At 62.6% G+C, this 23,067-nt stretch overlaps 1 protein-coding gene across 2 annotated transcripts in view; it reads right to left on the minus strand.

The window, feature by feature from the left end:
• Window positions 1-23,067, minus strand: part of AACS (acetoacetyl-CoA synthetase) — a 33,837-nt gene extending 10,770 nt beyond the window's left edge. For both annotated transcript variants that reach the window (XM_054594309.1, XM_054594308.1), the window contains exons 1-9: window positions 22,853-23,067; window positions 18,569-18,672; window positions 17,073-17,193; window positions 14,836-14,949; window positions 10,683-10,780; window positions 6,455-6,569; window positions 6,208-6,289; window positions 4,741-4,888; window positions 1,645-1,725 (exon numbers count right to left, since the gene is read on the minus strand). In XM_054594309.1, coding sequence (XP_054450284.1) covers window positions 1,645-1,725; window positions 4,741-4,888; window positions 6,208-6,289; window positions 6,455-6,569; window positions 10,683-10,780; window positions 14,836-14,949; window positions 17,073-17,193; window positions 18,569-18,672; window positions 22,853-22,985 — 996 coding nt within the window. In that variant the 5' untranslated portion in view covers window positions 22,986-23,067. The remainder of the gene's footprint in view (window positions 1-1,644; window positions 1,726-4,740; window positions 4,889-6,207; window positions 6,290-6,454; window positions 6,570-10,682; window positions 10,781-14,835; window positions 14,950-17,072; window positions 17,194-18,568; window positions 18,673-22,852) is intronic.

A 23,067-nucleotide genomic window follows, 5' to 3' on the forward strand; every position in this document is an offset into this window, starting at 1 on the left:
ATGCGCCAGAGCCTGCTTCCCGCGCACGCGCTCCGCCCCGCAGCTCCGTGCCGGGAACTGACCGTCAGCAGTGAGCGCCGGCCGGCGGGGGACCCGGACTGGGCTGGGACGCCCCCAGCCTGCTGCTCAAAAAGCAAACTGCAGGTCTGGGCCCTTCCACTGAGCAGGGGCCTGAGTGAAACCCTGCACAGAAGCCCCTTGACGTGCCACCGGACACACAGAGACGGCGCCCCCTGCCCTCCGCGCACGGCCCGGCCCTCCAGACTCCCCTGCGTCCCCCGGGGCCCCTCAGGTTAGGGCCTGGCCCAGAGCTCTGGCTCTTTTTACACACCCAGCGCAGAGGCACCAGCCAGGCCCCGGAGCTAGCCTTCGGGGTCCCCGGGTGCCCGCAGTCTCGGAAGAGGCACGTCTGGGTCTTCCTCCCCGGGAATAGACACTGCCTCCTCCAGCTTGTCTGGTCCTCAGCTTCCATGACTCAGCCTTCGGCAAGGTCAGGGAGGCCTCCCAGGCCCCCACCTCCGCCTCAGCCTGACCCGGCACAGCCCACACCGAAGTGCGTGAACAGGCCCCAGGCAGGGCCCCGCGCACCGTCCGGTTTCCCGCCACGCGGGTGCAGCAGGGAAGGGACTCCGCGGATGTCAGCTTCCGCTTGCTCTGTCTGCTTTCCGCTGGCCACCCGACCCCTTCACAGGCGGGGGGACACTGCGGCCAGGGCAGACGAGACACCTCGGCGAGCAGCGCCAAGCTCAGACGGCAACCGGCCTGGCTTCCCAGGCAGCAGAGAGGGGCCCGGGTTCAGCCAGGACGCAGGCTTGACGTGGCGGCACCGTGAGGCACACCCCGCACTCCCGGGACAAGGACCGGGGGCCTGGGCGCTCCGGCCCCCCAAGGCCGCAGCACGCACCCCTCGGCTTGCGGTCCCTCACCGCGCCGGCCCCTGCCGCCGCCGTCGCCCGTCCTGCTCTGACCCGACCCCCCGAGAACGACCCTGTGACCACCTGTGCTGCCCGAACAGCCCAGGAGACTCTCCCCACCACTGGGTCCCTCACGTGATCCCATCTGCAAAGTCCCCTTGGCCGCGCGTGGCCACGTGGCCGCAGGCTCTTGGGATCAGGATGTGGACGTTTTGGGGGTCACTGTTGTCCCTCCTGCCCCACCCAACTGTCCTCCAGTGAATTCCCAGTGTCCCTGTCTCTGGCACGACATTGGCAGCAGGCCCCTGCCCCCGGCTGACTGCAGGCTGTCACGTGGCTCTCACCCCTCCCGCCTAGGGACTGACTGGTAGTTGGTGTCCCCGGTTTCTCTAGAATCCCCAGTGCCCTGGGTCCTCGAGAGGTGGCGGGGCCAGCCTGGGAAGACAGGCAAAGTGGAGCGACGAGGTGCGGAGCCTCGAGCGGAGCGGCGGCCGGGGTGGGGTAGGCAGAGCCGCAGGGACTGGGGAGCAGGGCCGGCGGCCGAAGCTGCTCCGAGCGCAGCCGGGGGTCGCAGGTGCTGCTTGCTGTTAACACGTGTTACCGGGAGAGGCCGAGAGACAAGGAAAGACCAACACAGAGCCCGGCTGCCCGGAAGGAGCAAAGCCACCTGCGGGGGGCGCAGAGGCAGGCGCGCCCCTCCCAGGACAGCCCCCACCCGGCGCCCACTCACTGTGGTGTAATAGAAGAAGGTGTCGCTGCTGGTGATGTTGCTGTGCAGAATGTGCTCCTTCAGGTGCTGGAGGAGAGTGCCCTGGGGAGGAGAGGCCTGTGAGCGGCACCCCTGGCCAGGTGCCTGTGGCCCCCGCGGGGACGGGGCAGGGCGGGGGGCAGGCCCCAGTCCCACAGGAGGCCAGCCTCGGCGCCCTCTGGAACGGGAGCTGGGAGCCTCGTCCCCCCACGGAGGACTGGGGGGGCGGGAGGCAGAGTGAGACGGCCACCTGGACACGCGGTGGCGGCTGCGTCTGCAGCCCTCTGTGGCCCCGGGACCGGGCTCGGGGGCGCCCCGCTGGGGGCAGCCTGAGTCCTGCGTTCAGCTCCAACCAACGCCCGGGCGAACCCCCTTCCCACCCCCGTGCACGGCCTGTTACTGTTTGCCTTACTGGTTAGCGAGCAGCCCATTCGCAGGGTCCAAGCCTCTGCGGCGCGGCTGTGAGGAGCCCCCATGCGCGGCCCCAGGCACGGAGGCAGCCACTGTGCCCGTCTCAGGTCTCCTCCGGGGGCGCCTGTCAGCGCGGCCGCCCCGTGCTGACCCTCGGCCTGGACGCATCGTCCCGCCCCTCGCTCCTGCCACGTGACGGGGCCCGGAGGGCTCTGCCGGTCCACAGGGCGCCCTCTAGCTTTTTAACAGCTGCGTAGTATTCCACTGCCCAGACCATCCTCGCTCCAAACACCTCTGTGCCTGTCTGTGGCTGTCGGGGGGCCAGAGGTGGCTGTCGCCACGCACCATCCAGACGGCAGAGCACAGGGCCCTGCCCCCGCTGCTGACCCCCCTCGGCCTTGGCTTTCCCGCCTTTGCAGTGGGTCTCGTACACAGACCTGGGGCCGGACCGGGACACCCTGACTGCGACCCTTCGGTTGTATCCACAGGTGACAGCACCTGGCTGCTGGCCCCGGATCCCCAGGGGGTCTAGGAACTTCCAGGGTGGAAGCCAGGACCCAGGGTTAAAACCAGCCTTCACGACCCTTGTCGGACCCAAGAGAAAGGAAAAAGCAAGCCCACAGCAGGGGACGGTCCGTCTAAAAGTTCAGCAGAAACAATCCTGCCCCGTGAAGCCTCTCCTTCGAGGGCCAGCACTCCCACCGCAGAGCCTGCTGCACACGGCCACCCGCGCGGCAGGCCACGGGGCCCTGTGGAGGGCAGGGGGACGGCCGCTGGGAGGGACAGGTCCCTTCCGCACGTGCCAATGCCACCGCCGTCCCCGGGAGCCTCCGACAGGTTTGTAGGGAGTGCAGTCGGCCGGGCCAGGCCGGCTCCCCCGGGGCGGGCACAGGCTCCCGTGCAAAGTTCCCCACGCCCTATCCTCACAGGAGTGGGGGCTCCCTGGGGGGCCGCAAAGGTTTCAGGAACTTTCGATCAGCGATAACTGTTCACACAAGGAGCCTGCTGCAGAGACCGGGGCTCCCCGACCACACAATCCTGCCCCGCCTCCCTCTTCCTTGCTCATGTTCCCTTAAAACGGGCGTTTGATTTACGTCTGTACCCCCAGCCCATGACCCGCTTCAGTGTGGCCTTTTACGCCACACTGGCTGGCTGTTCCTCGTCCCCTCCAGGGGCACAAAGATGCCGCGCAGTGGCTCTCTCAGAAGCTTTCCGTGTGGACCGTGCGTCATGGGAGCCGTTCTCCCTGGAATTTGTAAACAGTCCCGCCGGGTCTGAGTGAGGAAAACGCGCAGCGTGGTTTCGTGGGTCTCAAGCAGCAGGAATCGTTCAAAAGAAGGAAGAGGGGAGCTGCTCTCTGAGACCGTTTGTGCACTTAGAAAACGAACTGGCAAACCGGGCACAACGCTCCCCCCCAGGACACCAGGGACCGGAAGGTGTCCCTGCTGGCCACCACCCTTCACCCTGCTGGTTTCAAGCTTCCAGCCAAGATAACAAGAAAGCGGGCAAGTTGCTTAGTCACGTCACTGGATGTATAAGAGCCCAGTGAAGACAGAGTAAGTAGAATTTTTTTTTTGATCTTCCCATACTCGAAGTATGCCAGGCACGATGATTTTATGAGCAAACTCTATTATAGCTAATGCATTTTTATGTCCCTCTCCTAAAAAGTGACATTTACTATGCAAAAAGCACTAAAAATAGAAGTATAGTTAGATGATTCAGTTTCTCCTAAAATGTCTGGTTTTGCCGCACACGCCCGCCCCCCCACCCCATCTGCTGGCTTCCAAAATGTCACCTCCACGGCCGGTCCCCGGGGCCGCTGCGCGGGTGGCCCGGACGCCCCCTACAGGGCACACGGGGCTCCGGCAACCACGCTGCATGGCGCCCCACGGCCAGAGGCACACGCGGGCTTGGCTGAGTAACACGGGACGGGCCCGGCAACGAGGTCAGCTCGCTCCCACAGAAAGCAACCCCCAAGACAAAGCCCTTGGCCCTGACGGCTCCCCTCCCCCTGAGCCGGGGTGTCTGCAGGAGCCACCGCCGTGAGCAAACGGGCCCCGCATCTGCCAGTGTTGCTTCGCAGCCTGCAATCAGGCCTCATGAGTCTGAACCAGGTTTTAACAGCGCGTGGCCGGCTCTGCCTGGCTCTGAATGTGACTTAAGTGGAAACATTCCCTCTCCTGGAAGGGATTCAAAGCGCTTCTCGGGTCGAGGGCCTGCAAAGCTAAATGAGCTAAAATAAGAGAAATTCTACATTTCGTTTTCAAATACCGCAGCTTAGCAAGTGAGGGATGGAAAGCTGTTGGAACAGGAGGCCCCTCCACTTGGATGACATCTCCTTCTGGGGGGGGAGGGGCGTGAAAGAGAAAAGGCTACGACAAGGCGCGCCTGAGATGGGGCGGGCTCTTCCCCTCCTGCCCACTGAGCCAGCTGGGGAAGACACTGCGGGGCTGGGTGCAGAGGGCACCGCCCAGCTGGCCTGCGAGGAGGCCCGGGCCCTCGGAGAAGCGGCGCCGCAGGCCGGGAGCACGTCCCCTCCCGGTGGTGACAGCTCCGCGGCAGCACTGGCACCCCGGCGCCGGCTCAATTCCAGATCTGCGGGCGGCGCGCCCCCTGCGAGAGGGTCTGCGCACAGGCACCCCCGGCGCCCCGTGGACAGAGACCTACCCCGGCGGAGTGCACTATGCACTTGGGCGCTCCGGTCGTGCCCGACGAGAAGAGGATGAAGAGGGGGTGGTTGAAGGGCAGCTGCTCGAACTCCAGCTGGGGCGCTTGGTCTCCTTTCCCGGTGGCGAGAAAGTCATCCAGAAACATGCTGTGGGCAGAACGCCTGGGGTCAGGCAAGGGGTTCAGCCCTTGCTACCTCCGTCTGGACGGAGCCGGGGCTCCGGAAGCTGGCCAGGGTGGAAGCCGGATGCGGGGGGAGGTCTCCCCTCCCAAACTCAGGCAGAGCGAGGGGAAACCGAGGGAACGAGCGAAAATTTCAAGCTGCTTCAACTGCGCACGCGGCCAGCGTGGGCCATCCCTTCTGAAAGCGCCGCAGTGAGTAAACACTGTGGAGGAGGCTCTGGGAGCCCCGACGTGGCCGCTGGGGCCCCCTCCCTGCCATCTGCCACATGCAGCTCATTAGCAGACGCTTGTTTCCAGTCGCCCAAAGCGAAGCCGAAGCCATGGCCAAGGAGGTCTCAGTAACTGTGCTTTCCCCCGGAGGAGAAGGGCGGGGAGGAGGGGGAGATCCGTGCGCTTTTCCTGCGCGCAAAGGGGCCAGTTCCTGCAATGAGAAGCTGCCAGCGAGCGCTCCGCGGGCCCTGCCCCGCAGGCTCGACAGCACGACGCAAACGTCTGCCAGGAACAAGTGCCATTGAGCCCACTCGTATCACCTAAGAAACCTTCCTGCTCGTCTCCAGAGCTGCCACGAAGCAATGGCACGTGTGGCCCAGAACCACCAGGGGCCACAGAGCTGTTTTCTGAGCAGAAAGAGGGCAGCGGAAGCCACAAGGCCATCTTTTCCAAAAAGGAAAAGCCCCCAGGGCCCCCCCTCCCCCGGTCTCTACACACGGCACACGCCGGCCGCCAGCCTGCCTCCGGCCACCAGCCATCCCAAGGGGAACGGCAAGGGGTCTAGCGCCCGGGTATCGCCCGTATGAAACCACATAAAGCAGCTGATGCCACTGTGCTGGACGCTCTCATTTTGTATCGGTTGCTGGGAAACACATCCAGGGGAACCAGAGCCGGGCGCCAAGGGGCGGCCAGCCCGCCGGTTCCCCCCTCCCCTGCCTCAGCCCATGAGAGCAGGGCGCTGTTCGCGGCTGCAGGAACTGAGTCCAGCCTCTGCCCTCTGGCTGGGATGTGGCCAGGGCTCCCACAATCCAAGGAACAAGTCCCAGCCCCAGGCCTGGATGAGGGCCCGTACACCCTGCTCCAGGTGCTCCCAGGGACACAGCCCACCCTGCCTGCACCGTCACCTTCTGTCACGATCGCTGAGAGCTGACGAGAGGACTCTGCTCACAGCCAGACGGCGAGGAAAGTACGGTCATCGCCCCATCGCACAGATGGGGAGACTGAGGCACGGAGGCCACACCCCACGAGGGCCTGCGGCGGCCCCCCCGCCACCGCCCCGCGCAGCCGGCTCACCTGTCTGGGATCTCTGAGATGTCTATCTGCTCTTTGGGGGTGATGTAGGGGATCACCACCACTTTTTCCAAGTCTGGGAGTCCTGAGGGGAGAGGAGGAGAAAACAAAGTCACGGTGCCGCATGGGTCTGCCTGTCCTGCTTGTTTCTGCAGCCCGCACGGGCCTTGCTGAGCCCCGCGGCCTCGTCCCCGCACCCCCCCACCGCCCCACCGCCCCCGTCAGGCAGGCTGTGCCGGCCGCCACGCACCACGCACGACCTGACGCAGCTTGTCCAGGTGAGCGTGCTCTTTGCCGTTGTACACCACCGCCTCCACGGAGAAGAGGAGCTTCGGCTGGATCTGCGAGAACCGGTCCATAACAGCCTGGGATCAGAGGGAGACTGGTCATGGGTCGCCCCAGAGGCGCGCCCTCCGCAGCCGCCGGGCCCACCGCCTGTTCCTGGGTGCCCATCACCGGAGGCTCGTAAACACAGTCACGCCAAGCACAACATGTGCCTGAGGTGATCGATCGCCGCGTCAAGGAAGGAGTCGACATGAAGGAAGAGCAAAGGCCTTACGGACGCCGAAAGAGCAAGTCCAAGTCGACCGCAGGGGGAAGCCAGGGGCGGCCACACCACGGGGCGGGCCCCGCGCCCCACAGGCACAGCGGGGGGCCCGCCTTCCGGGGCCGCTCCAGCGCCACAGCGCCCCCGCGCCTCGGCTCTGCGCCCCTCCGATGGGTCGGGACCCGGGTCCCCCCGCCACGGCGCGCAGGACGGTGACGGCCCACACCGGGGTCAGGCCCCACCATGAAAGCGGGCCGACCACACCCCGGCCTCCCGTGGCCGCGGGGCCCACCGTCGCCCGGCACCCGTCTCCCCCTGAACGACGCGCCCTCCCGCGCAGGGGCCCGACCCGTGCCTGCCGCCGGCGCGAGCCGACAGGGCGGCCTCAGACACGCACGCTGCCGCCGGAGAGACGTCCCAACGGTGGCAGGTGGCACCCTTCCCTCCTTCCCCCCAGCCGACCCCAAGTTCAGACCCCACAAGGGGCGCTGAGGAGACAGCCCTCCGGGCAGCGCCCCGGCCCGTGCCGCTGGCGCACGGTCAGCTGGTGCCAGGTCAGCACTGGGCTGCCCCGGGCACAGGCAGGGGGCCAGGCTCCGAGGGAGGCCTGCACCCCGCGCCCCCGCAAGTCACAGCCGCCCGCGGCAGACCCAGTCATTAAGCTCAGCGGTGACTAACCAACTGCTTGGGAGGAGCCCGGTGTTAGTGCGAAGAGCGGAGCTCACATCTAAGGCAACATCCCCCTCAGGGGAGGCCAGGGACCCTCACCGGGGGACCCGGCAGAGACAGCATCGCCTGGGGCCCAGGCCCGCTGACTCGGGAACTTGGGGGCGCCCGGCAAGCCAGGTGATCCTGAGCCACGACTGAATCAGAGGTGCTCTGCGCTGAAGCTCCGGGGCTGCTCTCGGTGCTGGCCGTCCGGTTTTTGAGACCGGAAGCTTAATCAACATCGAAGAGTTTGAGGCCAAGAAAGCGCTTGTTTGTTCCGTCTGCGGGGCCAGGCGCAGACACAGGGAGCCGCCCGAGCAGGCCTGCCCTCCTCCTCCCTGGGACACACGCTGTATCGGGGGAAACTAGGAAAACAACCACGAAGGTTATTGCTTTCAATTCCCAGTTATTTTCAGTGAACGACACTCATGATCTAGGAAAAGGAAGAAGGAACAAAGTAAAGCTGTAAGGAAAAATTAATGATGTAATCAATCAATAAATGTAAAATCTTTTTCCAAAAAGACCAGTAAGATAAACTTCCCGACAAATCTGATCAAGAGAAAAGATAATATTTCTGGCTAACACTTAAGTAGCCCTTAAGGATTGTGCGTCAGGCCTGGTCCTAAGCACCTTACTCATGCTCGCTCTTCCACACTCGGACAACCGAGGCCCCAGGGAAGCCCAGGATATGGTTACGAAGGACAAGGCCGTTGTCATCCCCACGTTACGGATAAACGGAGACACGCAATCGCAAGAACTATAGAAACCACACTTTACTACAGAAATAATGACTAAGGAGTGAGAAAACGCTGTTTACTTTTGTTAAGTTTTAAAATCCAGATGCAATGGATAATTTCCCAAGAAAATATCAATGATCCAAACTGACTCAGAAAGCAATGCAACAGCCACAGAGACGGCACCTCAGTGGAGGGCGGCCAGAGGGCCACCTCCTCACACAGACACGGCGCCCAGGGCGGGTGGGGAGCCCCGGTAAGAGCACACCATCCTGACGTGGGGGAGCGGGGGCACGGGGCGAAGCCTGACCAGGAGCCCTGGATGGTGGCAGAGATGCCTCCGTGAAACCCAGCATCTCTCCCAGCCGACTGTCGGGGGAAGGGACCTAGCCTGCCGGTGCCTGGGACTCGGGTGTCCTGGGGGCGACAGCAAACAGAGAGCAGAGACGACCAGTGTCCAGAATCAGGGGTCTGGGCGCTGGCACCGTGGAAAGCCTCGGAAGCCCCCAGTGCACAGGGGGAGGGTCTCTGAGACGAGCTGGCAGCCTGTTCTGGGCCAGGGCAGGGGACCCAGGGGAGCTGCTCCCACGTGGCAACGAAATAGACACACCCATGGTCACATGTCTGACCCGGACACGGTGCCCAGCAACCCGGCGAGCACGGAAACCCACAGCCAGCGCTGAGTCACGTGGACGTGCACCCAGAGCGTGTGCCCCAGGGTCTGAATCACGTTGCAGGGTGAGGGCTGCGGGCCTCTTTCTTGTGTGTGCAGACGTCAGAGGCTGGACTCCCCCAGCATCTTTGAGGAAGCCACCAACCCGAAGGGCAGCGGTGGAACAAAGGAAGGAGCAGAGAGGCTGACAAACGTGGGACCTGCTGGTCTTCGTGAGGCAGGAAGGTTGGGAACCCAAAGGGCGGGTGTCCCCTCTTGCTTGGCGATATGCCCCTCCCCAGCCCGAGTGCGCTGGGGCCCGAGCCACAGGGGGACCGGTGGCCAGCGGGGCAGGGGCGGGGCAGACGCAGAGCAGGGGGCGGTGATGGGTGAGCAATCCGCACCCCGGCAGCACCGGGCAGAGACAGGCGTCTTCCCCCAGGACATCCCGCCGCAGAGTGGCACGCGCATGACAACAAGGCAGGCCCCTTCCCGAAAAGGGGGACCCGCCGAAGTTTGAAATGGTGGTGCCCAAAATTAAGGACAGGAGACTCTTTTTGAAAAGAGCTTTGTGAACCACTGAAGAGACACCCCTGAGCCCCCGGCCCGGCCTCCTCGTCAGTGCCAGGGCCGGGAGCTCCGCCTGCGGGGACACCATGTGGAGGAGAACCGGAGGCTCTGGCGCCATCGGTTCGTCCCAGGCGCCCACTCAGCACCGGGTGCTGGGGCCCAAGCAAGTGAGCGCCGCAGCTCCCCAGGGCCACAAAGGCTCGCCCTCGGTGCAGGAAGGCGGGTGCCGGCAGCCGGGAGGGCTGGCAGGTCACCAGGGGCCGGCCTGTTAACTGCCCGTCGCTGGACGCTCGCCCCGCAGGTGCGGGCAGCGTCGCCCACACGGGCGCCCGCTGCCTCCACAGCACCGCCGTCCCGGGGAATGGGCGCCATTCCCCAGAGCCCAGGGCAGAGCAACAGCCTCGGCGGGGGCGGGGGGGCATCGGGCCTCATCGTGTTCTGACTGAGGGCAGCCCCAGGGCCTGGGCCGCCCCGTCCGCACATGCGCCGGGACGGGAGAGCCGAGCTCTGCCGGCCCCCGGGGCCTGCTGCCTCCTGCTGCCTCCCGCGCCTGGGGCAGCTCCGGCAACAGCAAGGGTCTGGAGGGCCCTGAGCCAGGAAGGACCAGCCGGTGCTGCCCCTGGCTGTGTCCTCCCACGTGGCAGAGGCGCCTGGAGCAGCATCGGGTGGTGACACTTGGCACAGGACAACAGCCAGCAAGTTCCTCTGGCCTCCCCCGCCCTGCAGCGGGGGCGCAGACGGTTAGTCCTTGGTCCTCACGGGCGAGGGGATAAGAAGGCCCCCGGCCTCACACAGAACGCAGAGCCCAGACCACAAGCTTAGACCAGAGATGGGAGCGAAGGACACGGGTCTGAGGGCGGCTGCGAGCGCATCGGGGACACTGTCTGCGCAGGGTGAACACTCAGAACCTCTTGCGCGGCCACAAAGTCACAGGAGAAGTGACTGGGCAACTCCCGCTACCTCTCCCCACCACGCCTGTCACACGGAGCACACGCTAAGGTGGCCACACACACAATGGGAGAGCATTCGATCTAAAACTGTGCTTTCAGATTCCAACACAAGGCTCCATTCCCTCGGGCGCCTTGTGTCCTGTTGCCCTCACGTCCCTGGCCGGGGAGCAGGAGGCCATCAAGACGGCACTTCCTCCCAGCCCTGCCAGGCCCGCGGCTCCCCCGGGAGTCCGCCCCCCGCCCCCCTACCCTGATGCCAGGTGGGCTGCACCCCAGGGCCACCCAGCCCCGGTCACCCCCCAGGGGCCCCGACTCACGTTCATGCCGAAGTCGGGCGACGTGCTGCTCCAGATGGCGCCGATGCTCGCCGCGGCCAGCATGGCCTCCAGGGCATGCTCGCCGTTGGGCAGGTACCCTGCGGGGGGCACAGGGAGGGGCCTCGGGTTCAGGATGCGTCAGGTGCTGCGGGCTCCCGAAGGGCATCCCCCCCAAGCCAGGCAGGACTGGGGGCCTGGGGACAGGGGCCAGCCCCACCCCTCCGCGCCCCTCCCAGGGGCCATGACATCTCATTTGGGTGACCAACCAATGTTCCCCCCCAGCCCACTCTCCATGGTCTAACCAGAGGGACCCCCGCAGCCCTACAGGACGATGCCCCCCCTTCCGCGGCTGCTCCCAGCTCCTCCTGTCTCGTCTGTCCACGCCGCCTCAACACTCCCATGCACACCGGCCGGCCCTGCTCAGGGCGTGCTCACCCCTCAGCTCCTAGCTCCAAGGGAACTTCCTCGAGGGAGCCTTCTCTGCGGCCACCCCCAAACTTAGGTTCCCCCGACGGTCACCCACAGAGCACACTGTGTTTCTCCTTTACCAAGATTAGCACAATAATTCCCCATGTATGCTAATCATGACGGGCTGGTTAATACCCGGTTCTCAGGTGAGGACGGAGACCTCGTCTGTCTTACTCTTTCTCTACCATGTCCTGCCTATCAAGGCCCTCGTGTTTGGCCTACTGGCTGGCTGGCAGGTGGATGAATGGATGGATAGTTGAATGGTCAGATGGACAGGTGGACAAACTGGGTAGATGGTTGAATAGATGAACAGACAGAGATGGATGAATGGGTAGATGGCTGAATAAAGAGATAGATGGTAGATGATGGATGGATGGATGATGGGTGGATCGATGATGGATGATGGATGGATGGATGGATGATGGATGGATGGATGGATGGATGATGGATGATGGGTGGATTGATGGATGAAGAGATGGACGGATGATGGACGGATGATGGACATTGGACGGCTGGGCAGATACAGAGGAAGGAGAGGGAAACGAAGAATGTGAGCAGGAGAGCAATGACACGCAGAAGCCTACAAGGCGCAGAGGAGGGCTCAGGCCTTCCGGCAAGTCAGAGGCTGGGCTTTTGACAACAGAGGCAGAGAATCTTTATGGCCAGAGAGGCTATCACCGATAACAGGGACCTTCCTAAACGCCCAGAGGGAAGGATTTGTGCACAAGGCATCAGGGAGCAGGAGGGCCAGGCTGAACACCCGCCCCAGCAGGGCTCTGTAGCCGGCCACCGCGCCCAGACACTCTCCCTTGCCACTCTGAACCCCGCCCGAACACATGGCACTGCCACGCCTTTGGGTCTGTGTGGTGTCTGCCCCGCCCCACCCCAGTGTCCGAGGGCCACGGCTCCGCCTGGCGTCTGGCACGCAGCAGATACTGGGTGTTTGCTTTGGAGGTGGGAGCAAACCGACGCTCCTTGGTGGCGCACTGCCCCAGCTGGCTGGGTGGGGACGGACCAACAGCCAGGAGGTGACACAACAAACTGCACCAGGAACAGCTCTGCTCCGTCTGTGACGCCCGCCAAGGATCTCCCCACTTGCTCCTCGTCCGGAATCACTCCCAAGTGCCCTCTCCTGAGGGACACCCGGGCCGGTCCCGCAACCAGGGTCAGGACAAGCTGGTGTCCGAGCCGAGACGACCAGAAAGAGCAGCTCACCAGGCACCAGCCCGGCTTTGGAGAATCGGGGGCGCCGAAGCCAGGCGTCCCCCAGAGCCAGCGCGGCCCCGGGGCTGGACAGCCCCCCCTCCCCCGGCACGGCCGCCCCGGGCTCCTTCTCTCAGGACGCGGGCTTCAGAGCAGGCGTTTGCAAAGAGAAAAGGTAGGGAAGAACCCTTTACATTTCCTTTCGAGACCTCACCAGGCTGCAGGTTACGTTTGACCCCAGATACTGAGGCCTGAACAGCCCCCGCCCCTGCTCGGATCCCACCGACATTCGGTGCGCGCCTGCCGTGTGCCAGGCGCTTGGTGCGGGCTGGGGCACGGCAGTGAAAGGGGACCAGCCCCTGGCCCTGGTGTGTGCGCGTGCGTGGGCACACGTGTGCACGCGCACCCCCCCCACGCGCGCGCGCACACACGCCTGTGGGCCAGGGGGCGGCACGCAGGCCAGGGAGACCCGCGGCGAGGGGACGGAGAGAGCAGCGCCCGGCCTCTGCAGGCGTCCCTGCGGGGTGGCCTCTGCGCAGGAGCCGTCCCAGCAGGGACCTGGCGGCCCAGGGTGGGGCCGGGGGACCGCACAGCGCCCCACCCAGCGCCGGGGCAGGGCCGCTTGGTGTGTCCCTCGTTCCCTCTCCGATTCCTTTCTAATCAACTGACTTCGGAGGAGCCCCATCTGTCCCTGGGAAGGGCTCGCCCGGGGCCCACCCACCCACCCAGCTACACAGCACAGGCCGGCTGGCCCTCCTGCCCCCTGGCAAACACACCCGGGAGAGGCACGTCCGCCCCAGCCCCTGCCCGGCCACGTCTCCTGGTAGCCCCTCTCTGGGCTCAGCCACGGGGGGACCTTTCCGCAGTGTTGGAGGGGCTGCGGAGCCCTCGGGGCTCCCCGGGCCCTCTCCGCACCGAGCCTCCGCATCCGCGTGTCCAAAGCCCCCTCGGCCTGCGTCCACCAGCAGATGACAGACAAGCGCGACGCGGGCTGGCCGTGCCGTGGGGGCCGGCTGGACCGGAAAAGGAGGGGCCTGCTGACACACGGCAACAGGACGGACGCCGGCCACATGTGGAGGCGGCCGGGCCCAGGGCCACGCCGTGTGTGACTCCGCTCACAGGAAGTGTCCGGGACAGACACGGCCGCGGCAGAGACCACGGGCTGGGGGCGTGGGATTTCGTTCTGGGGTGAGGAGAATGTCCTAGAATGGATTGTGGTGAGGTTGGCACAACTCCGAATATTCTGAAAGCCACGGACCTGTGCGCTCTCGATGGCTGAACAGCAAGGCACGTGAATTAGAGTTCGGTGAAGCTGTAACTTATTGTAAGGGAATCCGTCCCCACCCCTGTTGCGCACGCAGTGTGGCAGCACTTCCTGTGGACCGGCCGCGGGCGGGCCAGACTCCGTGCCCGGCCGCAGGGAGGGGGCTGATAATCAGATAATATCTCTCTCTCTCTCTCTCTCACACACACACACACACACACACACACACACACACACAGATGACGACGCCGGGGGTGGGACGGCGCAGCATCCCAAAGTGGGGGTCGGAGGGACGCTGCGGGGGGCAGCACAGGAGGGAGCGAAAGAAGAGGTTCGATGGACGCGACCTGAGCGCAAATTCCCAGGAAGGCAGACAGGGCGGGCGGTCACCCCCAGGCACACACCTTCTCTACCAACAGGTTTCTCTCAGCCTCAGCCACGCGCTGTCCAGTTTCTGCCCATCCGGGGGAACACACCTCTGCAAAGTCCCCTTTCGCCCCCCGCGCCCGACAACTGACCGCCTTTCTGACCCTCGCTCCAAAGCAAACAGCCTGTTCTCTTAGACAGGCTGTCCCGTCACCGGGTGCCCACCTGGCTCTCCCCGGCCTCCGCGAAGCCTTGCTCCATCTCAGGTGCACACAAGGAACTGCAAACTGTCATCGCCGGCTGAGCTCTTTGGCTTCACAACAAGATCTAATTTCTGACCCTGAGAATTTACCTCCAACCTCAGCAGCACAGCAAAAAGGACTCGGAACCTCAGCCGCCCTCCCTCCCTCCCCCTGGCCTGGAAACCGGCCCTGGGAGCCACGGCTGTCCCCGGCGCTGTCCCCGGCACTGGCCCCGCTTTGGATGCTGGGGGAGCACCAGGGCTGAGAAGGCAGCAGAACTTCTCTGCCCAGAAAAGAGTCTCAGCCATCAGCCACTTCAGCCTCTCTGCCGCCCCATGGACAGATGCACAAACCCAAGGGCCCCGGGCCCTGGCACCTGTGTTGTGACCCCAGGACACCCAGGTCCCCTCAGAGGCTGCGAAACAGGTCACCGGAGGCCGGGGCGGCCACACTTCCCATGACCTGCCTTCCGTGTCTACTCTGCCGCGCATGTGCCACCAAGTGTAATGACGTGGCTCCAATCTTATTCCAAAGTTGTCCCAACCTCCCAAGCCATTCCCTCTGCCTTGGTCTCTTTCCGCAAACCGTGACGCGTGCCCAATGCACTTACCGCTGACGCAGTCTCCTGTTTTCACACCCATTTTCCTCATCGCTGCTGCAAACAAAGCCACTCTTTGCCGCAACTCTTCAAAAGTCACCTTCCCAATTTCCTCTTTGCCTTCTCCTGGAAGAGACAGAGGACCCATCAGACCCTGCCACCCCACGGAAAAGCAAGGCGTGGAGCCGCAGACGCGGATGGAGGCGCGCCCGGCCACCTGCAGGGCAGGGACACGTGTGGGAACGTTGCCTGGGCAGGGAGCACAGAACGCGGCGCGGTGTGCTCGCCGCCAGGGAAAGGAAGGCCAGGCGAAATCAGCCCGTGAAACGCGCTTGCAGAATTGGCCATTTGAAGGCTTCTTTACTGGTGAGAATGTTTTTATTCACTGGAGAGTCCTTTGATTTTAGTTACAGTTTCTTTTCTTTTCTTCTTTTTAATTTTTCACGTTGAACTAACTACAGATTCCCGGGAAGTCGCAAAGACAGAACAGAGAAGTCCCCTGGGCCCTTCACCCAGTTCCCCAAAGGGTGGCACCTTCCGTAGCTCTCGCACGGCGTCAAGCGGCAGACTGACCCCGCGCAGCATTAGCGAGCACCGCTCGGTGTCACCGGACGGCAGTCCCTGTGACCGCCACACAGGGGCCCAGACGCCCCCTCACCACCGAGCCCCTCCTTCCGCCACCTCGTCCACCCACCCCCCCAGCAACCCCGCCCTTCCACCATCGCTAAAAACTCCCTCAGAAACGCCCCAAGTGCGGCCGCGCGGCGGGGGCCGTCCGACCCGGGCTTTCTCCAGGCAACGCCGCGCCCTCAGGACTCGCCCCAGCCGCCGCACGCGTCCACTGTTTGTGCCTTTCGGCGCTGAGCAGCATTCCACCTCTGGGGTGGTTTTATAAAACGTTTTTTCAGATTATAAAGACAGTGGAAACTCTCGGTAGAAAACTTCCACAATGCAAAAAAAAAAAGAGAGAGAAAATAAAATAATCACCCTCACTGGCCTCAAAGAAACACACATTAAATCAAAGAGATGCTCTTGAATGGTTTTTACCCAACAGAGCGGTAACAACAGGAGACGGGGTGCAGGCAGGCAGCCTCCACGGCGGCCCTGGCATTCTGCTCCCGTGGGGGTCCCGGGACACCACTGGGGCACGACCGGTCCCCCCGACAGGACGCTACGGAAATGACAGCGACTTCCGAGCCTCGGTCATAGAAGACACCACAGTCCCCAGCTGGCTCACTGCGGGGGAACCAGCTGCCGCGTCGTGAGGCCACTCAAGCAGCCCGTGGAGAGGCCACGTGACGGCAAGCGGACACCGCCTGTCTGTGGCCACGGGAGCGCACCGCCTTGGCCACGGATCTCACGGCCTGAACAGCCTGCACGCTGCCCGCAGGCGAGGCTCTGGTTCTAAGCAGGAATGCGCGTCAGAAGCAGCTGTGAGCTTCGGAAATCCGCACAATCCCATCCCTGGAAGGCGTTCTCTAGGGAGTCACCGTAGGCCCTGGGCGGCGCACAGGGTTGCAGCGGAGAGTTATGCATATTTCCCGTGCCAAGGACAGCTGGAGGGTGAATGTGTACACATGTGCGCAGCGTGTACACATGTGCGCAGCGTGTACACATCTGTATCTCCTGGTACACACTCAGGAGAATTCAAAGCTGGGCTTCAAAGAGATACTTCACGCTCATGTTCAGAGCAGTATTGTTTACAACAGCTGAGAGGCGGAAGCCACCCAAAGGACCAGGGACAGGGGAGTAGGTCAGCAAAGCGTGGTCCGTCTGCGCGGTGGAACGCCACGCGGCTATGAAAAAGAAGGAAATCCTGACACAGGTCGCAACCTGGATGACCCTTAAGGACACTGTGCTGACTGAAGCAGACCAGTCACCTAAAGGACAAACACTGGATGACTACGCTCCGGGGAAGTATCAAAATCATAGAAAACAGAAAGCAGGCAGGTGGTTGCCAGGGCTGGGGGTGGGGGAGGTGAGGGGTCAGTCCCCAGGGGCACAGAATTTCGGCGGGAGAAGAAGAGGTCTCTACGCAGCAGTGTGAATGTAGCTACTAAGCTGCACTTAAAAATGGCTGAGATGGCAAACTTAATGAGACATGTTTTTTACCAGACGAAGAGGTGCTGTGCTGAGACGCTGCCGGAAAGCCAGAAAGCCACATGCGGTGTCTGAACGCCCTGGGGGGGGGGGGGGGCCCTGGGGGAGGGGGAGGGAGCAGGGAAGTCGGCGTGGCCACCGGGACTCACGTGCAACATAGAGAGCGATTTTGTCGTTCTCTTTGTGCCGCAGGAGGTTTTCCGCATAGTTCAGACGGCTGCCTTTGAACCACTCCGGGACGTCGGCGACCCCTTTGGATGTGTCCACAACCTGGAGAGAGAGTGACAGCAAGCCAAGACACACCCGTGCCTGGGAGCAACACCGCGAGCGTGTGGCCGCAGACCCCGCTGACCAGGAAGCCCAAAGTGCCCTTCGCTCGTTTCACAGACGGTCGCTGAACTGGCCCGAGGCAGGCAGTGTGCCCGCTGGCCGATGACACGGACTGCATGCCCGAAAGCTCTGAGGGGACAGCTTAGGCCTCGCGCCCCAGAAAGGAGGGAAAAAAAGAGAGTCCGCTATGGGAGGTGATGGACGCATTAATTCCACAAAGTACACGTATATCAAATCACCCCGTCATACACTTGAAATAGATACAACTGCATTTCTCAGGTATTCCTCAATAAAGTTTTAAAAATGAATGTAAGGGGGAACACACTCCCATTTAGTTTTCAACAAATATTTGTTAGGCAGCTAATTTAGGAGAGATGCTGAAGGTGTAAAGTACACAAGGCAGATGAGGCGCGTGCCCAACGGCGCGGGGGGCAGGCTCCGGGGCCCACCGGCCCCTCCCCGAGCCACAGTCCCTGGGGTCTCACTGCTGCCTCCTCCCTCTGGGGCTGGCACCGGGACTTTCCCCTCCAAGGGTTCACAGAGGAGCCTTTCAGATGGTTCGCCCCGTAATCAAACCAAAACCACAACAGCCCCGGCTGGTGTGGCCCAGTGGACTGAGTCCCGACCTGAGAAGCAAAGGATCACCGGTTCCATTCCCAGTCGGGGCGCACGCCCGGGTTGTGGGCCAGGTCCCCAGTGGGGGGCGTGCGAGAGGCAACTGGTCAATGACTCTCTCATACATCAATGTTTCTCTCCCTCCCTTTCTCCCTCCCTTCCCACCCCTTTAAAAATAAATAAATGAAATCTTTAAAAAACACACAATTAATCACACTTGGAATACCAGGACTCCTTTTTCCCAGTTATTTACCAATTTATTATATAAGGGGTTGAAAAATCTCTAAAGTCCAGTTTAAAAAAAGTACTGAAACTACTGATAGTTTAAAAAACCAGTAACGTGAATATCCTTAATATCATTGAACTGTACACTTTAAAGTGGTTAAGATGATAAATTTTATGTTACGTGCACTTTATCAAAATTGTACAACTTTTTAATAAAATAAAAATTAAACGATGCCCAACTACTCAGGGCGGCCACGCTCCCTGGACGGGGCCGGGGGTCCACGCGCATCCGAGGCCCCGGCGTTGGCATACGGTTCGTGATCCCGGCACAATTTCCTGCCACCGCTCCCACACGCTGACTCCCCCACTGACGTGAGGCTTCGGAGGAAGACGCGATGCGGCCTTCCCAAACAGCAGCACCTCCCCTCGGAACACAGCCAGAAAAAGGGCAATGCAGCACAAGGTCTCTACTTACCTCATCATACACGCATGAAGAGATAATCCCACTGAATTTCCAGAATTCTGCCCAGAAGTCGGAATATGAGTCGACTGACCATTGGTACAGGTCATGATAATTTTCTAGAAGTAAAACAAAAGGCCACAGAGCTCAGGTAAGTCTCAGGAGGAAAGTCTCAGGGGTTCAGTAATGAGACGGACACCCCTGAGGGTGTGTCCCCCGCATGGAGTGTCTGAGTGGCTCACAGGCGTCCGATGAGAAACGGGCAGCGGGCGGGGGGTCTGAAACTTCAGTGAAGGAAACTCCCCGCCACTCGTCCCCAAGGGGAACAAAGGCAACAAGGCAGCGACTTTGTGTCTTAACCAGCGGGCCCAAGTGCAGGGACACAGGAGCCACAAGGCTTGGGCTCAGTCCTGGCTTGGCCACTTATTAGCTGTGCGACCTCAGGCAGTGACTTTGGCCCGTACTGTGTCTCGGGTTCCCCATCCGAGAAATGGAGACGATAAGCACCCCCCTCTTCGCGGGGCTGCCGGGAGGGTTTCAGCGAGCACGTGCAGAAAGGCTTAAAGTGGGGCCCAGGCGGGACCAGCCCACATGGAGGGCCAGCCCGCCGCACCCCAGACAGGCTCCGGGGGCGGGGACCTCAAACGCGGGGCTGCAGAGGGCCTCTCACCCAGCGCGGCGTTAGGGGGCCGGCGGCGGGGGTGCAGATTATCTATTTATTTTGATTTTTGAGTAAGCAATCCAGTCACATGACTCGAAATTACAAAAGTATAAAAGGCCACATGGTAAACCTAACTGTGTCACGTGTCATAGAGATCCGTTTACCGGAGAGGCCATGGACTGAGTAAACGCATCCTCTCCGGCTCTGGCCCTGTGCGAGCTGCGCGTGCCAGGCTCTGACCTGCGGCCTGGAGAGCCTCGCGCCCTCGCGCCTTGTCGACCTCCGAACGTGTCAACAAGACAGACTGGCACAGGCTGGCGCCCTGGGCAGACAATAACAGTGGGCAGATGGCCCACAGGCTGCCCAGAGCCTAGTACAGTGGTTAAGCCGGATCTGGTCACCATCCTCGGGCAACTGCAGATTGAACCATCCTCGCTGTTCCCAGCCCGGCGGGGGGTGGGGTGGGCAGGGAACATACACCGAAGAAGAGACACAGCGATCGGCCCTCTGGCACTGTCACGTCTCCCTGCGCACCAGCAACTGTCCCTAGTCATGCTGGACTTGGGAGCAGACACTGGGAGGGAACCCAGAGAAAGTCGAGGGGGCAGAGCTGCCACAGGGACGGAGCGGGACTGCCCCAGAGGTGGCACAGCCGAGCTCAGGGGACAGGGTCTTCAGGGGTCGGAGCTCAGGCAGGAAAGGGAGGCCAGTTCACAGAAGGGGCGACCGCATGCCCCCCAGCCCCCCAAGCCCCACGAGAGCACCCGCAGCCCCTCCTTGTCCATGCCGTCCAGGGCCTGCAGAGCAGGTCACCAGGCGTGCGGGGACAGCGCGCCTGCCAAGCTGAGGGCAGCCCCGACGCTAGACATCGTGCTTGGGGACCTCAGGCAGGCCATTCGCTCCTCTGGGACTCAGCTTCCCGTGACTGTCGCCTTGAAACCGACTGGAGAAGGCCACGGATCCTTCTGCGCCCGTGCAGACTTAACCCTGCGTGTCAGAGCCAGGCTGGGTGACCTGCACTCGAGCCTCAGCTCTGTCCCTTACTAGACAGTGACCTTAGACGAGGGCTGCACCTCTCTGGGCCTCAGCACCTCTTTGTAAAATGGCATGAGGTGTTTGGAAAGGCCCCTGGCAGGGTCCGCCAGACAGCAAGAGCTCCAAGGCGGCGTTACTCCCCTAATGAGAGGGTCGTACACGCAGCATGTCCCCCAGGGCCTCGACAAGGAGCCTCGCATCCTGTGCGCACATGCCGGCCGCCCCTGAGCAGGTCCGCCTGTGCGTGCAGGGAGTCCCCAGTGAGCTCTGCTAGGAGTAGTGACAGGAACCGACCGACGATGGCCCCGGTGGTGGAAGAGAGATTCTGTAACTCCACCGAGGGTCTGCCGCTCCTGAACTGCAGGGGTAGAAACACCACGCCGACCTTGGTCTGGAAAGACAGGCTGGTGGAGAGGCGGCCAGGCTGGGGAGCCCCACCCCGCCGTCCACCCTCAGGGCAGGGGCGAGGCGGAGGCGGAGGCGGAGGCGGGAGGAGGCGCGCCTTACTCTCTGCACATCAGGTCACCACGCTGCTCAGCAGGTGCGCCTGCTACACACAGCCGCTGCTGGGGGCCCAGAGGGGACAAGTTCAAGTGTGCTGGTTTCAAGCAATAAGAATGCTCAGAAATAAGTGAAAAGGCAGAGCAGGATGCCGGTCCCAATCATGCGCGTTTGGGGAGCAGAGGCAAAAGAAAGTGGGCAGAGGGAAGACAGCGTCTGGGCTGGGTCTTGGAGCGAAGTCCAAAACCTCCAGGGCCAGGCCTGCGGGAAGGAGGAAGCAGGTGAGGTTAGCTGCAAGCCTGGAAGAGCAGAAAAAGCCAAAATCAAGCTCTACACACCCCGCACCCCCAAGAAGGAGCCCCCCTTGGCTTGGCTGATGGCTGTCACATGGGCACACAGACCCAGCATCTTAGGGTGAGGGGGATGGGTTTTCCAAAGAAGTTGGAAATCTTGCTTTTCCTACCTGGTCTCCCAGCATGGGAGCCCCCTGAACTAAGTCTGCAGGTCCATTGTGGCCCACAGGCCACCAATCCACCTCCTGCAACCTCATGCCCACCCTGTGACACACATGGCCCATTTTACAGATGAGGAAACAGGTTTGGGGCGATCCAGAGGCTTCGACCTGATCACACAGCTAGTAAGTGGTAGAGCCGGTTCAAGCCCATGCTGTCAGATAACAGCTTGGTCTCACCCATCTGACAGGGCTGCCCGAAAGTGAAATGATTCCATAAAGCTATCAGCTGCTACCTAAAGGCCCCAAGAGTAGTAAGACCGGCCTGTCTCCAGCTGCTCAGTCTCTGGTGAGCAGGAGGGAGGGAGAGGGAGGGAGCTGCATGGGCCAAGGGCAGGGGCTTGGTGGAAGCTGCCAGGTGCACTGTTTGCAATTCCATGGCCAACAAGGAGCCACTGTGAGCCTCGGAACCAAGGAGGGTCAGAGTCAGACCTCTGGCAACACGAGCAGGGTGTACTGAATGCAGGAGAGAAAGGGGAAGCAGGAAAACCAACCAGTGTTCGGGGAGGAGAAAGCTGGGGCCCCAGGAGAGGTGCAGGCACCAGGGTGGAGCAGGAATGGAAGAAGCCAGTGCGGTGGCCGCAGACACCCCGCGCAAGGCTGAGGACAGATCACCACTTCCGTGAGGCTGACCGAGGACAGTGATGCCAGCAACAAAGTCACAGGCATTGCTGCAGGCAGCTGAGGGGCAAGAGGGGAGGAAAAGCCAGTAGGAGCTGGAAACCCCAGAAGCCGAGAAGCGCGTGAGAGGTCCCGCAGGTAGGGGGCCAAGCTAGTAAGAGCTGGGGGGAAGCACATACAAGTGCTTCCTTGTAAAGGGGTCCTCTTCTGTCCCACCCACACCCAGCCTGGTGGCGTGGGAGGCAGGGTGGTGGTTGGCAGGAGGCCCCTCCAGGTGTGCCTGGGGCTGGGAGGGTGAGCGCGAAGGAAGGGCGAAGGAAGGAGTTCTGCCCCAACCCCACAGACAGGTTTCCACCTGACCATCCTCTCCAGCACCGGCACCGAGAAATAACTCGCTGGCCTTCCAGCAGGGTCAGCCCAGGGAGGGATGAGAGGGGAGGTAACAAGAAACAGCAGGAGGTACTGCTAGCTGGCTAGCGACCCCCACAAACAGAGGGGAGGAGCTGCAAGGCAGAAAGGCCCACGTGTGGGAGGAAGCCCCAGGCTGGAGCACAAGACCCCAGGGAGTACCTAGCCTCCCAAGGAGGAACCCTCGCAAGTAAGGGACAGCACGGTGCAGTGAGGGGACCTTTCCAGAAGAGGACACCTCACGCGCAGGGAGATGCTGCAGCGAGGAGTCCAGCACCCTGAAAGCAGGGAGGTGATGCCCCGAACAGAGGAGGAGGCAGACCCCACCCCCGGTCTGAGGTGCCCCATCCCCTGGATAGGGACGCAAGTCCAGCGGCTCCTCCAACCCCAGAAGAGGGAAACTGAAAAATGGGAGACCCTTCCAACGACTAGGACGGGCCGCGAGAGCAGCGCCCAGGAAAAGGGGGCGCCGGGGCCCCAGGAGGCGGGACCCTCTGCCAGGTGGTCCCTCGGACCCCGAGGGAGGTGGCCGGGGAGCCCCCGGGCAGCCGCGCTCACTCACCGAGCGCCAGGCCCCAGGCAGCGCCCACGGCCTCCCGGAATTGGTCCATCAGCGTGATCTTCTTGCTGTTCGGCTCCCACATCACCTGGCCCTCCAGGATCTCGTCCCGCCCGGTCCGCGGCTCCTTGGACATGGTTGCGGCAGGGGCGCGGCGGGGACACGGGCGCGGCGACAGCCGAGGACGAGAGCAGGTGGCAGGGCGCGCCTCCAAAACT

Source organism: Pteronotus mesoamericanus, unplaced genomic scaffold (assembly GCF_021234165.1).
Source record: "Pteronotus mesoamericanus isolate MK-2021 breed Mesoamerican mustached bat unplaced genomic scaffold, CSHL_Meso_final scaffold_507, whole genome shotgun sequence".
Taxonomy (NCBI): domain Eukaryota; kingdom Metazoa; phylum Chordata; class Mammalia; order Chiroptera; family Mormoopidae; genus Pteronotus; species Pteronotus mesoamericanus.